The following is a 14,052-nucleotide window of genomic DNA, read 5'->3' on the forward strand; positions in this document are numbered from 1 at the left end:
TTCTTCCACATCTGCCTCATAGAGAAGACATTTAGTTTGCGCTCATCTGTAAATGCTTTGCTAATTGGTTAAGGAAATAGCTTTAGTTGTTTTCCTTACTGTGAATGTCACAGAGACAGATCAGTGGAAGACTCTGCCCTTTTAGAAATCATATTACTGAGACCCTTGATCGCTTTATTTAAATGAGCGAACAAAAACAGATGTATAACGTCAAACCTGTCTGTGTCTGCAGTAGTTCTACCCACAGCTCATTCCTTGTGTCTTGTTTCAGCTCCAATGGGATCTTATCCAAAATTCCTCGATCTAGAGCAAACAAATGAGCAATCAGCAAAAACCAAAAAGCAGAATACAGCAAAACAAAATGAGCCTATTATTATTACGATGCAGATTACATGAAACCATGCCGATCAACAGAGACCACATTCCAATCCACATAGATCCACTTCTGGATCAGCATGTCCATGTGCATGCCAGGATAAATACCTGTTTTTACTTCTTGTGCCAGAGGGAAAAAATATGCATCTGGGTTGATTTGTAATGTCTGGCAAGTAGTGAACAATGTTCCACATCTTCGGAAAATTGGGAGCCACTGTCTTTTCCTGACTTGTGCCCTTTGAGTACTCTGGGGATCTAAACCAAACCTGCTCTCGGTCCAGTCTCAAAGTTTTGCTAAATATTTTCATTTCAGGCTGCAATTTTGTTATGTTTATTAAAGAAATTATCTTACCATTTGGCCTACACCCTCATTCCACAGTCTAACTTCATTAGAGTCAAACTTTATTAAAGATTATTCTTCCTCAGCAAATTGAAAATATTAAAAATAATACATTTTCATTCCAAGATGTCTACCACTATAACACTGCAGCACTAGTGGGACTCAAACTTAATACATAATAATTAATATATTTTTTTAAATAGCTAACCCAAAAATGAAAGTTCTGTCAACATTTATTTTAATTGTATGGAAAAGAGCCGTTTGGATATGCTTTTGTGTTCCACAAAAATAAAGGAATTCATAAAGATTTAGAATGACATGAGCGTGAGTAAAAACACATTTTTTAACTCTTCCTATAAATTTAAGTTTCAAATGTGTTGAACATCTGTTTATCAGCTATTCCTTTATATTAAAGAATAAATTCCTGTTAAAATTAAAATGAATATGTGAAGAGTTCAGATGCAAAAGCCTCTAAAAACCACTTCGGTCAAAAATGAGATGACGATACTGAGTGAATGCTCTCCGCATATAGTATACGTTCATAAAATACTTTCACTTCAAACCCACTAAATCCCAGCCTCAGCCCATTCAGAAGTACCGGTACTTAGGTAGAAACCTATACATAGAAGCCATGGACTTAGAGGCTTTTCCATCTGAAGTCTTCATGTCTACATTTAAGACCTGCACAATTGCACACTCTTAGCACTCATAAAACACATCTTTGAGCACATCCTTGATTTCCAACATTAATGCATTTTTGATCTGGATTGACTCTTTGGTGTGCTTTTCAAACATTATTCTGCTCTCAATTTGTTGGTTCGGTTATCTGCAGATTGACATGGGAAGAGTGGAAGCAGCATGTGTTTTTTTTTCTTGTAAATAAATAAATAAAGCTTTGGTCGCTGTCAGAGCCTTCAGACTTGGTCTTGGAGACTGAAATCAAACAGAATCCAAATGGCTACATTCACAAGATTATTAAGTGAATGGGTGTTACTATATATATATATATATATATATCAGTTGTGTTTGTTAGTTTCGTTTTAATGGACTTTTAATTTGTTTCCATGGACACTAATCTTCATCACAGCTGTTGGTCATTTAGTTAATCACCATGTGTATTTAAGTTTCTCACCTTCATTCATTTGTCCGGTTTCGTTTAAGTTGGCGTGTGTGTAAGCTGTGTCAGTTTGGGACCATCTGTGGATTAGCTTGTTGGATTTTTGTTAAAGTCAATGTTTTGAATCTTCGTCTTCATCTTCTTCTTCCTCATGTATTCCTGCACCCTTACTGACTGAAGACCGGACTGAAATGGATTATGCAGCAAAATTTGCTGTGATTGGCCAAAAGGTTGTTGCTGTTGTTGTTGTTGTTGTTTTTGTTACACTGAACAATTCTGCCATCTTGCCGTCACCTGCCCCTACGATGACAAGACCCTCAAATCGCTGTTCTGGATCGGGGCCAACTACCACCACCCTAGTAGACCTCCCAGACACCTCAGGCGTCTGTCCTTGATCCAGGACACAGCCAGAGCCCATCCCACCACCACCCTCGACCGTGGAGACTTTGCTAGAATCCCTCACAGACAGAAAGCAACCGCCACAATGAGTGAGCCAGAGCCCAAAGAAGAAGGGACAGCGCAGACCATTGCCCCGGAGCGGGTGCCCTAGGCCTAGAGTGTCAGTCTGACCAGGGGTATGAGCTAGCAACGTCAGTGGCAGGGAATTCTGGTGAAATTGGACAACGAGGACTGGCTGATGGATTTGGACACAGAGGAACTGCCTCCCACATGATATTATCTGTCTGTTCTGAATCCTCGCTGTTTCAAGACAGCACTGACACCGTTTAATTGACCTGTTGGGAATTGGAATTACCGTTATTGATTGCGTCAAAATTACCTCCTTCGCCTCAAAACTCAGCCAGTCCTCCAGCCCCGCCTCTGCTGGAAGCCTGCAGCCCTTCGTCTTCCCTGGGAATGCCTTGCTGTGACGTAAAGTCGCAGGTCGTATAACCACCAGCCTCACCCGAGCGAGAGGATCCTGTGGCTCCGCCTCTGACCCTAACCCCTGATCCCTTCGCTCCACCTCAGCCCGTCGACCTGTTGGCTTTGCCTTGGCTCCTGCCACCCTCCGCTCCAACAGAGACCCTCAACCTTGCGGCTTCTCCGGGTTCCCTTGTCCCACCGACTCCCCCTTCGTCAGTCATCATATTTCCACCACGGACTTGCAAGCCTTCCGCTGCACTCGGTCCCTCCACCCCTAAGGCTACAGTGGGTCCCTCCGGCTCCGCCTCTGTCCTCTGTCACACCGGCTTTGCCTCAGTCCCGGGGCACTCTGGCTCCGCCTCAGGCGCTTGTCAGCGATGTCGCTCCGTAACATCGGCTCTCCGTCTGCATCCTGGGATCCTTTGCCTCCGTTGGTCGTCACCAAAATGTCGGCAGCCACAGCAACACCTTGGCTCCTCTCTCTGTCGACTCCGCTGTGGGCTGTCATCACTGCCATGATCGGGCACTCTCTCATTGCCGCAGAGGTTTCTTCATCCTGTCACCATCCCTTTGTTGCCTTCTATCATCATCCCTTTGCTCCTGTCACCACCATCTCCATGCTGCAAGGTCGCGCCTTCCAGGGCGGGGCGTTCTGTTACGATATATCAATTGTTTGTTAGTTTTGTGTTCATGGACTTAGTTTGTTTTCATAAATCGCGTGTTCCTTTTGTTTGAGTTTCCCGCCACTCATCAGTTTCCATGGACACTTCATCACAGCTGTTCATCATTTTATGTCTATGTAAATTACTTGCCTTCACTCAGTGTTTGTCCAGTCTCATTTAAGTTGGCGTGTGTGTAAGTTGCATCAGTTCTGAACCTTCTGTTGATTAGCTTGTTGGATTTTTATTAAACTCTGTTTTGAATCATCTTCGTGTATTCCTGCACCCTTACTGACAATGGGGGAATAGTGCTATATACTAAATGGAAAATCTCTGCTATAGCTGAAAACACCAGACATTTCTGAACACCAAATCTTTAACTTGACAAAGAAAATGACACTCTTCATCTGTCCATTTTAGCGTTCCAGTGTCAATAGTCTAATAATGAGCTTCTCACAAGCAAAACCCCTGTCTGATGACATAATGAGAAACTTGGGAGGTTCAAAACTTCAACATTGATGTGGCTGATAAGTGACCCTGTTTTATGAATCAATCAATTCCAAGCTCCTTGCTGTAAAACATTTTTGGTAACATTTACAATAAGGTTTCATTGGTTAACATGAACTGAGAATGAACAATACTTCTACAGCATTTATTAATCTTAATGTTCATTTCAACATTTACTAATAGCCTACATTATTAAAATCTAAAGTTGTATTTGTTAACATTAGTTAATGCACTGTGAACTCACATGAACAATCAACAACTGGATTTGTATTAACAAATATCAATAAATACTGTAACAAATGTGTTGCTCATTGTTAGTTCATGTTCATTAATGCATTATCATTAATGTGGTAACACTTTACAATAAGGTTTCATTAGTTAACATTAGTTAATGTATTAACTAACATGAACTAACCATGAGCAGTACATTTGTTACTGTTTTAGTTAATCTTTGTTAACGTTAGTTAATAAAAATACAGCTGTTCATGGTTTGTTCATGTTAGTTCACAGTGCATTAACTAATGTTAATTAACAAGATTTTAATAATGTATTATTAAATGTTGAAATTCACATTAATAAAGATAAATCAATTATTTATAAGTGCAGTTCATTATTAGTTCATGTGAACTAATGTTGTTAACTAATGAAACCTTATTGTAAAGTGTTACCTTTTTCTTTTTTCCTTTTTGCTAGTCATCTTTGTTTAAAGAAAAGCACCAACCACAGAAGGTAAATAATACTTGAAACCTCCATTTTAATTTAAATAATTCATGTTTTTTTCTTATCTGGGGCAGGTAATCACCCATTATACTTCATTATACAATCTTGCAAATGTGCATCAATTCAAAGGCAAATAGGGAAAACTGTCACACTTGAGAGAATTTTTGTTTTTGTTTTTTGTTTGTTTTTTGTTTTTTACACATACCTTAAAATATTGGCTACAAACATTCTATTTCCACTATTCCCACCAAAAAGATACAGGTCATGCAACAGACATTGACCTTTTTTGACAGCAACATTTTTGTGCCTCTTGGGCAAGTTGACACAATATAACCTTTCACTGAACAGCCTTTTATGGGCGTTTCAGCTAAATTTGAACAGTAAAATGACAAAAACCAATTCATGATTTCACTACTTGTTCTGAGAAGCGATCAGTCCAAATATACATATTTTTCTATAGCGTATTACATAAAAACCATATTACACATTATATAGTCTTGCCAAAATGTATTTCTGTGTTTATTTACTGTGGTTGTGTTGTTTACACAATAACTATATCCATTTTAGTTTGGAGGACAGAATGCACAAAAAATATTGTATTGAATGTGTTGAGCAAGACCACCAGGATGCACACAATTTCAAACCCTAATGAGTAATAGCCTGTGTGACAACCATCCCCATTCAATTCTGCATATTGGTGAGAGTTTTGATTTAATTCAATCATATTGCTTCAATATATTATTAAAGTGCTTAAATGCATATTCGCTGTTCAGTCTTTGAGAAGAAATCATTGCTTTATACACCCATGGTCACTTCTGTCTGTGGTCAACATCATGTTTTCTTTTGCCTCCTTTAATATATCCCCATGTGAAAATGTGTGCTGTTAGTCAAAATCCAAACCACAAGTGTGGAGCCACTCTAGTTTGCCAGATTAAAAAAAAATAAGCAAACACAGACACCTGTCTGTGTTTATCATTATTAATAGGCAAATCGCTTATATAATTATGTAATTTATAAATAACTATTAGAATAAGCCAACGTCTGAATTGCTCAAGTGTTGTACTGTAGGCTATTGGCTATATGACTTCTATCTTCTCATGAACCCATATTCTTAAAAAATGATAATAATAAATGATTTGAGATTTCTCTCAAACACTTGCATCTCTCAAGCGGTAAGAGTGATTCACACTCACCTAAGAGCAGTGAACTTCATCAGGGAGGGGTTATATAGTCACCCGCATGTTTCCGTCAGAAACACACTGTACTGAAACGGCTGATCCGGGCGCGCGCGTCTCCTGGTGGAATGTACCGCCGCGACTACGAATCTCTCAGTTTGCATTTCGTCATTTAAAACCATGTTATCCTCTTATGGGAAACAATTTTTGAACCTAGGTGAACCTACTGCTCTACCTTTTTTGCTACTGAAGTAAAGATGACCAGGCGCTCGTATGGAATATATGGATATGGCGATGCACCCTTTTCTTCTGCGTCCACCGGTTACTCATATAACTTTGTAATCTTTTTAATTTTTAACAGCAGCCTAATTTACTTTTTTTTTTTTTACTAGTTAAAGGTAACGTTCACTTTGTAGCTATATCAAATGAAATATTTATTTTGTTTACAAAATAGAACAGCCTACGAAATTAGTTTTTAACTTTTACACTCGCAGGCAGTCTTCGTGGTTTCTGACATTTTAATCACAATGGATATTCGTTAATGACGGTAAGCATTGCATGGGTCTTCACTGAGTTGTACAAAGATGCTGTGTCATAGGAACTTGTTGCAAAATGCAACTTGTTTTTATCTTTCTGGATTTTAATGCATCCACGCAACCAACTAAATATGACTCACAGTTGCATTCTTCAAGAGAGTTGTTGACAGGACGAAAGAAAAACATCGGGAGGTCATCCCCAGGCGTATGATCCTCGAGGAATGTTTTTAAACGATTTGTGGCTGCAAGAGCCTTTGTCAGTACATGTCGGTTTCTCTCAGCCATCAACATTTGGTGTGGCCCTGAGGTCTCCCCTAATTTACCTTAAATTCTTTTAGGCCTATTTTTTTAGATGGCAATATCAAAGTATGGCATATTGAAGTTTGGTTGGGGCATGTTAAAGGGCAGGATGGCATACTTAAACCATCAAAATTAGCTTTTTGCCCTTAAATGGTATTTAACCCTAATATACTGATAACTAGGCTACCATCATAATAATGTTGGTAGAAAGGCACATGATGAATCAGAGTTCATCATAAGTGGCCTGTCTATAAGAAAGAAAATGTATAACACAAAACACATGTTTTAAGTATTCAGAAAGTTGTAAAGTAGAAAGTGAGAGATTTTACATTTTAAATGCATCTACTAAAAGTGAACTGGTATATCAGCATATCCACCTTATTTTGCAACACGGAAGCTACTTTCTGTGAATGTGCAAGACTTCTGCTATAGGTAAATTACTCGAAGAATGACAAAGTGCAGTAAACGTTATAACTATTTGCACTACAAACCAGTATGTTTATGATTACTATAAACAAACACCAGCTAAATAACTGGAAGTTGATGACACCGGAAGTCTTGTATATTTAAGTTACAAATAGTAACACCCACTCTTAAAAATTAGGTGAATACCCAGCTATATGTCCAGTTTTTTTGTTGTTTTTTTAAAGATTGTTTTTGGTTATACGAATGTTAAGAAAACATTACATCTTTTCATTTTGCAAACATCATGGGAAAGTTACATTTGAATGCTCTCCTAACATTCTGAAACAAGTAGTTACATTTCAAACATTTACATTTAAAACTATAGATAATGTTTTTGTGCTAATGTTTTGAGAGCATTATTAAAGACCAGATAACTTATGAATAATCATTTTATTAATGTTACTTGAGTAACATTTGCCAGAATGTTCTGAGGATGTTCCCTATTAGCTGGGTAGATGGCCTTAAAGTTAACACGCTACAATCTAATTTAAATATTGAATTAATGTGGTCTTTCAAACTATCTGTACTAAGATACATTTCTCCACTCTTCCAACAGCTCTACATGAAGATGGGAGCCCCGCAGCTAAACACTCCACCGAGTTAGCCATGCATCACGGCAATTCATCAGGCGCTGCGCCACTCAACCCATTTTCCAATCACAGTCAGTGGGAAGGACAGGCGACTTCTCCATCACTTGTCGATTCCGAGAATGTCACCTCGGAGAGACCAATCCTGAGCGGCCCCATAGCTGCAATGCTGTCGATGACCCTGGGGATCCTGTCTAACATCGTGGCTTTACTCATCCTGGCAAACGCATATGCCCGTCTACGTCGACGATCCAAAGCCTTTCTCCTGTTCGCCAGCTCGCTGGTGGCCACAGACTTTTTGGGACATGTCATACCTGGTTCAATAGTCATAAGGCTGTATCTTTCTGGAGGTGTACCCTCTGAAGAATACAACAGGGCGGACCCATTATGCCAGTTTCTTGGGGGCAGCATGGTGTTTTTCGGACTGTGTCCGCTCTTTCTTGGTTGTGCCATGGCAGCTGAGAGATGTTTGGGTGTGACAAAGCCGCTGCTCCATGCTTCACTGGTTACGACCACAAGGACTAAACTCTCTCTTTCTGTTATCTGGTTAGCAGCTCTTTGCGTTGCCCTTCTGCCCTGCTTTCATCTGGGTTCATACACCTACCAGCACCCTGGAACCTGGTGTTTCATTAAAGTGCTGGAGGATACAGAGAAGGCAGACGTGGCTTTTGTTTTGTTGTTCTCAGGACTGGGGTTGACATCCCTTGCTGTTGCTTTGGTCTGTAACACCATAAGTGGACTAACTCTGGTGTTAGCGAGGATACGAAAGAAACCCTGTAACCGTCGATCAGCCAGATCCCATGATATCGAGATGGTGGTGCAACTTGTGGGCATAATGGTCACATCTTGTATCTGTTGGAGCCCTCTTCTGGTAAGTATGAGCAATGGCAATAATTCAACTGGGGTTCTACACTCTGGCCCTCGAGGTCCATGCACTTTACTGCAGATTAGTGCCTCCAACCTTGATCAATCTCATCTGCCTGTAACTTTCTAATAATCCTGAAAACCTTGATTATCTTATTCAGGTGTGTTTGATCACGGTTGGAGATAAACTCTAGAGGAAAGTACACTCTAAAAGGACTTTTGGTGCTATATAGCCCTTAACATGTTCTGATTTGGACCTTTTATACCACACAATTCTATCACGCAATTCTGACTTTATGACACGCAATTGCGACATTATACCACACAATTTGGACCTTTTATACCACACAATTCTATCACGCAATTCTGACCTTATAACACGCAATTGCGACATTATACCACACAATTCTGACTTTATACCACGCAATTCTGACTTTATACCACGCAATTCGGACCTTTTATACAATGCAATTCTATCACGCAATTCTGACTTTATGACACGCAATTGTGACATTATACCACACAATTCTGACTTTATGACACGCAATTGCGACATTATACAACACAATTCGGAGTTTATACCACGCAATTCTGACTTTATACCACGCAATTCTGACTTTATAACACGCAATTGTGACATTATTATACCACGCAATTCTATCACACAATTCTGACTTTATAACTCGCAATTGCGAGTTCTAAAGTCTGAATCATGAGATAAAACTCTCAATTCTAAGGAGAAAAATGTTTTCCTCAGAATTGGATTTGCGATTGAAAAATTGGAATCAGAGTTGATTCCGGTGTGTTTAAAGGGTTAGTTCACCCAAAAATGAAAATAATGTAATTTATTCCTCACCCTCATGCCGTTCCACACCCGTAAGACCTCCGTTCAGCTTCGGAACACAAATTAACCCTCAAATGGTCTTCATTTACTGTTTACAAATGTTGTCTTTGGGGTCAGTATGACCCCAAAATTGAAAGCGTAATTGTAAAAAATATATACGTTTTCAATAATACAAATAATATATCATTTTTTTTGTTTACTCCTTATCTATACATTAATGCTGTGTTTTGAGAGATTTGAAGTACTTTTGTACCAATTTACCACAAAAATCTGCAACTACACCATTAGCTTGCATGAGAAATATCAATTTTTTATGAAAAAATCACTTAAATGATGATCTAAATTTAATTTAAATTGTTTCTGGATATTGATCTAGGTGTTGGGTGTAGAATCCTGCCATCTGGTGGTTGGATTTATTCCTATGGGTATAACAGTTTAAGCAATAACTTGTTTTGACCACCAGAGGGCCATTGAAACCCATTCATTTTACTGGATGTGGCCACCTTGTTTATAAAGGCCACAAAAGCCACACCTAAAGGTCAAAAGACTCAGAGTCAGATTATAGTTGCATATTATTGATTTTAAAAATAATAATTTAACTTTAGAATGTAGATAAAATAAATAATGTGTAAATAAAACCAACAGCATTATCCAGAATTAAACGGGTAAAAGGGATAGCAATCCTCTGGCTCAGAGTCCCCGGTCTTCCAGTTTTCAGCACATTTTTTGGAATTCAGCACATAGTCCAGGGTCTCAAGAAGTGTGTAGGCCTACCTCTTTGCCATACTGCCAGCACAGAATGATCCACGTGCAGGACACCAAAGGCACTCTTTTATTTATTTTGCGTGGGAACAACTATGTTTTCAAAACATATATGCAACTCTTACATCTCAACCAGTGGCGATTTCTTTAAGACTGCAAGGGAAGCTCGGCTTCCCTTATAATGTTACAAAATTAATGGTCAAATATGTACTATTGTATTAACATTTTATTGACAAAAAATGCGTTAGAAAACGTTCATCTCAAAGACGAGTTTGTTCAGAATCAGTTACATATAGCAGGTCGGCTGACTCGATTTCCTTCTCATACATTCCCGCAGCATCACAGTGCATTTCCCTATTGAAGCCCAGCGTCCATTGACTTCAATGGGGCTGCTTTGAACGTTTTTTTTCAGCGCTTCGAAACTAGACGGTCATTGGATAAACGCTGCGATTATGTCCCGCCCACGGACGCTCAGCGTCTCTGGGGGTGAATGGGGAGTGGGCTGGCCCGGACTCCGAGCTTCTGCGTGATGATTGGAGGGTCTGTCGAAAGACTGCATCTCCTTTTGACTGACAGCGATTCTTTTCAAGATTCAAGATTCAAGAGTTTTATTTGTCACATACACAGTTATATACACAATATACAACTGGCAGTGAAATGTAAACAGGTCCGCTCCATGGACAGTGCAAATAACAGTTACAAGAAATTAAAATAGAAATAGAATAAAATTAGAATAAAAAGTATTAACATAAGTAGAATTATAAATAAATCAAGTAAAAGATAAAAATAGGAAATAAGATAAAAATAAAAATATAAAAATTAAAATATAAAAAATATAAAAAAATAAGTGGATATGATAAGTGAGATAAACTGTAGACTTAGAAATAAGTGGTTAACATAAATATATATATATGTATATATAAAGAAGTATAATGTGCAAGGTTTATTACAGGTTGTTACGCAGTAACAATAGGAAAGTAAAGTGCAGTGCAATGGCAGTATGTGAATGTTAATGTTAAAAAACTGTATGTTTATGCGTGTGCGGGGTGAAGTGAAGTCACGTGACTGAGTTCAGGAGTCTGATGGCCTGGGGGAAGAAACTCCTCCTGAGTCTTTCAGTCTTTGCCATCAGGCTACGGAAGCGCTTACCAGATGGCAGCAGGGTGAAGTGAGAGTTTGCAGGGTGATTAATGTCTCTGATGATTTTAGTAGCTCTACCTCTGCAGCGTTTGGTGTAGATGTCCTGCAGAGACGGGAGAGCTGAGCCTGAGATGCGCTCGGATAAGCGCACCACTCTTTGCAGGGCTTTGCCATGTACTATAAGGAATCACTGAAGCTATTCGCGCTCAGTCCCATCGCGGATTTCTCAAGTTCAGTCGAAATAAAAACTGCTGCAACCTATTTCTTTGATATTTGCTTGGCGAAATTGCTTGATTTTCATCATACATTTCACACAATTATACACCACATTCCTTGTTCATTCATTCATTCCTTCATTCATTCATTCATATAACGTTAGTAGGCTATGCTACGTAGGGCAGAATTTACTTTTAAATAAATAGACAATTTTATGATGTAGGCCGAAAATGAGCTTCCCCTCTCTGACAGACCAGTAGCCGCCACTGATCTCAACATAAACTTTCTCAAAGTGGAAAAGGTCAGTTGTTTTCATCTCCATTTGATCTCTCTCTTGCTCTCTCTGAGAGTGTGTGTGTGTGTGTGTGTGTGTGTGTGTGTGTGTGTGTGTGTGTGTGTGTGTGTGTGTGTGTGTGTGTGTGTGTGTGTGTGTGTGTGTGTGAATGTGCATGCGCGTGCGTGTGTGTGTGTGTGTGTGTGTGTGTGTGTGTGTGTGAGAGAGAGTGAGTGTATTTGTCTCAATGTTTCTTTATCATTTTTTTACAGTCTATGGTCTTTATGTGTGTGTGTGTGTGTGTGTGTGTGTGTGTGTGTGTGTGTGTGTGTGTGTGTGTGTGTGTGTGTGTGTGTGTGTGTGTGTGTGTGTGTGTGTGTGTGTGTGTGTGTGTGTGTGTGTGTGTGTGTGTGTGTGTGTGTGTGTGTGTGTGTGTGTGTGTGTGTGTGTGAGAGAGAGAGAGTGTTTGCGTGTGTGTGCATGTTTGGGCATTAGGCCTCACCCTTTTATATCTTTTTTCTACATTTGTGGCTGATTTTATTTGCCAAATTCTATACAAATGCTCTCTGTGGCAGTCCTACATGTGTGTGTTTGTGTGTGCGCACGTGTGTGTGTGTGTGTGTGTGTGAGCATGTAATTTCTACATTGCATTTGTGCTCAAGTACCAATCCTTCATTTCGGTGTAAAAATTTTCAGATTTATGCTGGGTTTATTGATTTTTTTTTTTGGGACAAATGGAAAAAAAAGTCTTTTTTTTGCATTTCCCATTCATTTTCAATTGGGGTCATATTGACCCCAAAGACAACATTAAGTAAATTTTTACATACCTTCAGAACAACCGAATCAAGCCCAGTTTTTTTTTGTGTATGTATATATAGATAAAGTAGGAAAAGTCACAAAATTTTATTCCTCAGAGATGAAGGGAACCATTTTTTTTTACTAATGAAAAGTCGATTGGGGGCATATTGACCCCAAGGACAGATTGAGGGTTAAGATATTTTTGTTGAAATCCGAGGGCTCAGTGAGGCCTGCATAGGCATCAATGTAATTTACACTCTCAAGATCCATCAATGTACTAAAAACATATTTAAATCAGTCCATGTGAGTACAGTGGTTCAATATTAATATTATAAAGCGATGAGAATATTTTTTGTGCGCCAAAAAAAAAAACTAAATAACAACTTATATCCAGCAGGGGGTGCTCACCCTGTGGTCTGTGTGGGTCCTAACACCCCAGTATAGTGATTGGGACACTATACTGTAACAAGCACCGTCCTTCGGATGAGACGTTAAACCGAGGTCCTGACTCTCTGTGGTCATTAACCTTTTCCCGGTCGTGCAAATTTTGCCAACAACGCCTAAAAAAGGCCTCCCCAAATTAAATTGCTTGCTGTTCTTGAACCATTTGGAGTATATGCATGGTTTTGGTCTCTTTTGAAAGGGGACACTTTGAGGTTTCTTCACTATAATCACTATAAGTCTTACTGTTATTGAGTAATAGAACTTTGAACACACTGAAAAAGGGGTAAAAAATTTCCGCCTACATTTTTTTTTGTAACAACATGACTGCAGATAACTCCAGCTGGGAGGTATTAGCTGGAAAACACAATGGGATCACAGCATGAAGCCTTACCAAACCCAGTTTAAAATTTGATAACAATACCTTGGATAATGAGTGTTTTACACATGTTTATCTAAGTTTATGTCTAGGCGCTCCCCAAAAAAGGCCACTTGGAGACTCCAAATGACCCTTTGTAACCACAGACACATAACATGCTGCTATTCTTGAATGCTTTACTCTACAGTCATAATTTTGGGCTCTAATGAAAGGTTACAATTAGAGCTATTATATACCTTATCCAGATTCACTGTCAGTAATTGCTGATACATAGTTACTGAAGTATAAACACATTATAGTGGGTTTTTTTCCAATTCTTGAAACCAAACTTTCTACAAATAAAGAGACAAAAAAACTGCTATGCATTAAAAATCCCAGGATGTCCTTCGATAAAGAGTAGGGGTATAACCCCGGCATCCTGGCCAAATTTGCCCATTGGCCCCTCTCCATCATGGCCTCCTAATCATCCCCATATACAGATTGGCTTCATCACTCTGTCTCCTCTCCACCAATCAGCTGGTGTGTGGTGGGCGTTCTGGCACAATATGGCTGCCGTCGCATCATCCAGGTGGATGCTGCACATTGGTGGTGGTTGAGGAGATTCCCCCTTCTATATGTAAAGCGCTTTGAGTGCCTAGAAAAGCGCTATATAAATGTAACAAATTATTATTATTATTATTATTATTATA

The 14,052-nt window shown here is 39.1% G+C and overlaps 1 protein-coding gene across 3 annotated transcripts in view; it reads left to right on the forward strand.

Annotated features, from left to right (window-relative positions):
• The window catches only part of ptger1a (prostaglandin E receptor 1a (subtype EP1)), a 56,525-nt gene that overhangs the window by 40,202 nt on the left and 2,271 nt on the right, over positions 1-14,052 (forward strand). The window contains exons 1-2 of one of the 3 annotated variants that reach the window (XM_079840385.1): positions 5,839-6,304; positions 7,615-8,516. In XM_079840385.1, coding sequence (XP_079696511.1) covers positions 7,665-8,516 — 852 coding nt within the window. In that variant the 5' untranslated portion in view covers positions 5,839-6,304; positions 7,615-7,664. Of the gene's footprint in view, positions 1-5,838; positions 6,305-7,614; positions 8,517-14,052 lie in introns of those variants that run through there. The other 2 variants (XM_079840386.1, XM_079840384.1) reach the window with 2 other exon arrangements.

This window comes from Gobio gobio (genome assembly GCF_949357685.1).
Source record: "Gobio gobio genome assembly, chromosome: 17".
Taxonomy (NCBI): domain Eukaryota; kingdom Metazoa; phylum Chordata; class Actinopteri; order Cypriniformes; family Gobionidae; genus Gobio; species Gobio gobio.